This window comes from Austrofundulus limnaeus, unplaced genomic scaffold (assembly GCF_001266775.1).
Source record: "Austrofundulus limnaeus strain Quisiro unplaced genomic scaffold, Austrofundulus_limnaeus-1.0 Scaffold473, whole genome shotgun sequence".
Taxonomy (NCBI): Eukaryota; Metazoa; Chordata; class Actinopteri; order Cyprinodontiformes; family Rivulidae; genus Austrofundulus; species Austrofundulus limnaeus.
In genome coordinates this window covers 33160-36748 of record NW_013952875.1, presented here as the reverse complement: position 1 = coordinate 36748, position 3589 = coordinate 33160, and the positions used below count along the sequence as shown (strand labels likewise).

Below are 3589 nucleotides of genomic sequence, written 5' to 3'. Positions count from 1 at the left end.
CACACACACACACACACACACACACACACACACACACACACACACACACACACACACACACACACAGTCAGCAGACACACAGGTTCAGCACTACTCTGGGGACTTAATTATTGCCACATATGAGCAGAAGGAAGCTCCCTTATAATATTAACATAGTTTCATTTTCTCCTTTAATATTCAAGAAAATCTTATTAAACTGAAGAACTTTAAAAAACAGAGAAGAGATCCTGATTAAATGAAACTATCACTGCACCTCTCCTGTCAGGAGAGACACAGTGAGATGGGCAAAAAATGTTCTCACTGGGCAGGCAGGTGTGAGGAGGAAAAAACATGTTTCAATATTAACAAGCCTCACCTTAGTTTCTATCCTGACCTCTTGACCAGCTGACATACAGTATTTGGCTCTGTATTTCATGTTCTTTTTTTATTCAATTTTTTTTTTTCAGATCATTAAATCATACCTGTTTCTTTTTGGGTGAACAAAAGAATGGCTTTTGTTTTAATGTACTGTGCTTCCTTTCCAGCAGCTTCTGCAAAATGATTTTCAAAGGAATGCTTTATTCAAAGACATATCTTTCATCCTGGATCCAATCCCTGATTTGGACCTAGGGTCTTTTTGTTTGTTCTCCTCATGTATACGTGAATTTTCTCTGGGTTCTCTGGTTTCCTCCTTGAATCCAAAAACATGCACATGAAGCTTCCTTGAGGCCCAGGCTCCATTTGCAAAGAAAAATGTGATCTCAGCAGGATTAGATTAAATGAAGGTGAAAAAAAAAAGACCTGCGGCGTCCTTTTTGGGAGTGATTGACACCTGAAGTTCATCAGCTGTAGAAGCCCATTCAGTTGTTCATAAGATATTTTATTACGTAAATGCCATGTACACAAACAAGGTGTTTTGTTGGCAGAGGTGAGAGTGTTTTATAATTAAAATCAAATCTTTTTTTTCTGCTGATTGGGACATTTACACTAAACACTGGACACAAACATGAAGTTATATATTTATGCTTTTGTGGTAAAGATTGCTTGCAAGCGGAGGACTTCTTTTTTCATGTCTTCTGCCTCCTGGCTGATCTGTTTTGACAGGCCTCAAAACAAGAAGATGCACTTTATTACCTAAAGAATACAAAATGAAATCACATCCATTTTGATAAATGTCTCATATTCTGCATGTTGCTTTACACCATTTTATTCAACATCTCATTTTCGAGCAATATGAAACGCTACGCTGTCAAGTGCACAAAACCCTGCAGGAAACAATGTGTCATGCATTATTTATGGTGTTAATTTCTCATGACATGACATCTCTTTTTATGTAAAGTGCATTATTCACAACATATTGCTTGGGAGTGACAGCAAGCCTTTTTTCACTGGCACACATTATTCCTTTAGACAACTTTTGAACACTGGTGCGAATATATTTATCCAATAGGATTCATTTTGTGTATACTCTCTGAATTACCTTATGTTTATGGATTAAAAATACAATAATTAATTAATTTCATGAATGTACATTTTCATTATATAGCATAACACATAAACTGTAATTGCACTTTGACTTTAAAATATCCTTAAAAAGTATTTAACAATGTATATGAAAAATGTGCTATAAGAGTCAAAAACATTCCTCTAAAATACACCACTACTAAACTTGCTACAACAACTTATGTTTTACAATTAATATGCATAAAATTACAATGTGTCAGTACTGTGTAATTAGTAAGGCACATCTCAACACTCCCCTCAATGTGGATCGGTCACTGACTGAGACTGAGGCATAAAACAGTTCACTAGCCCTTTGAACTCTCTGCGACCCCACAAAAACCACATTACTTTTGTCAGAGAAAGTTTTACAACAGTCAACATAAATCGAGTGTGCATCTGGTGTTTTTGTGAGGGTATCATCTGTACTGCCCATGCTGCCCCTCTCATCACACAGGCCTACTAGTTTAAATTAGTGAATGGGTTGGATGACATAGGCTTTGGTGTGTGATTAACAGGCTRGGGACAATCAYGTTTAATGTGACCTGAGCCAAAGCAGTTGAGACACAGTCTAAACAGTCTGCAATGTGAATGTGTTGTGTGGTCCTCTGAGCAACAAACTCTGCATGGCTCATGTTGAGGCCGTTTGGAACCAYGGGTGTAGCCCCCCCTATGTTGAGCATGTTGTTTTGTGGCAAGAGTTGCTGTACATAAAGACAGGACTTTGTCAAACATTTCTGCCATCTGGTGAGAAGGTTCAACTTCTGTGCGAGAGGTTGAAGGTGGTGTGGAAGGAACTGAATGCTGAAAAGGTTTGGGTTGTGGGGCAACACACTGTTGTGGTTGYTGATGTGAGGGATCTGAGGCCAAAAACCGATCACATGCTAAAGTGGCTTGAGGAAACTGCACTGTAGATGGTGCTGCATCAGCTGGTACAGCAGCACTGGATGATTGAGCACCAAGCTAAGGGTGGCAAGTGAGAACAACAGGGCTTGTAGATGAAACAGAAGAACAAACAGTTTTGCTTGCAGTAACCATTGGTCTTCWGAGGCCAGCAACATGGTTATCCAGGCGCTTCTGGACCTCTACAGTTGTCCACTCCTCAACAGGTTTCAGYTGGAAAGACAGAGCTAGACCAGGATCAGGACAATGGTTAATGAACATTGTAACAACTTCTGTTCCTGGATCCTCCACCTGCTTCCCCCTTCTGCRCAGACACTCATCAGCCGCTTCAATGGACTTGTTCAGTCGAATCCAGTAGTCCATGGCTGTTTCTCCATCAGTAGGCAAGATACWATAAAAGTCTCTCATTGGTAAGCTGGAGAAGATCAGTTCGCCAAAGTTGCGTTTCAGAATATCAAAAACCGTAGAAACCAACTCATTGYCAGTTGACTGAGGCTGACAGCGAAGTGAAACCTGAACCACATCTCTGGCTTTCCCAATAAGTCTGGATGTGATGATCTCACACATTTCCACAGGGTTTTCACATTTTACCCTTGAAAGATAACATCTCATCAAGCCCTCCCATTCCTGGATGGAGAATGTATCAGTGTGGTCACCTTTGAAATATGGAGGTGCTCTGATATCTGATTGAACAACAACCCTCATTTGTGACTGATCATCAAAACCGCTGGGTTGGCTGTCAGCAGCTTGAGGTTGGGAATGACTCTGTCTGTGCAGCGCACTGAGATTAGTTGTAATAGCATCCCCGATCTGTTTAGCCAAATCAGCAATTGCCCCACTAAGAGCATCAGTGGGTACAAGTTGGCTAGGCTCAGTCTTRGCTATTCCAATGGGTGTAGAACTAGCTGCAGGAACAGGCGGGGAGTTTATGTCAGACTGATTAACAGAACATTCATAAATATTAGAAGGTACAGGCCTACCCCTTCCAAATGAAGCATAATTTTGACCCCTCCCCAAACTAAAAGTGACTTTACGGTTCACTTCATCTCCCCTAGAAAACACCTCAGTTTCATTAGACATTTTATCAGACAGTAACAGGTACACACCAATAAAGACAGCAATAATGTACAATAAAAAACAGGTATTTTTTTTAGGGTATTAAACAGTTTGGTACAAATTCCTCTATTTTTAGTTTTTTTTTTTTTTT

The 3589-nt window shown here is 40.0% G+C and overlaps 1 protein-coding gene across 1 annotated transcript in view; it reads right to left on the bottom strand.

Annotated features, from left to right (window-relative positions):
- Positions 1-1153: 1153 nt before the first annotated feature.
- Positions 1154-3589, bottom strand: part of LOC106529876 (uncharacterized) — a gene marked incomplete in the record, with an annotated part of 3356 nt that continues 920 nt past the window's right edge. Inside the window, 1 exon segment of the mRNA XM_014025398.1 lies at positions 1154-3584. Within this exon segment, the coding sequence (XP_013880852.1) occupies positions 2443-3462 (1020 nt within the window).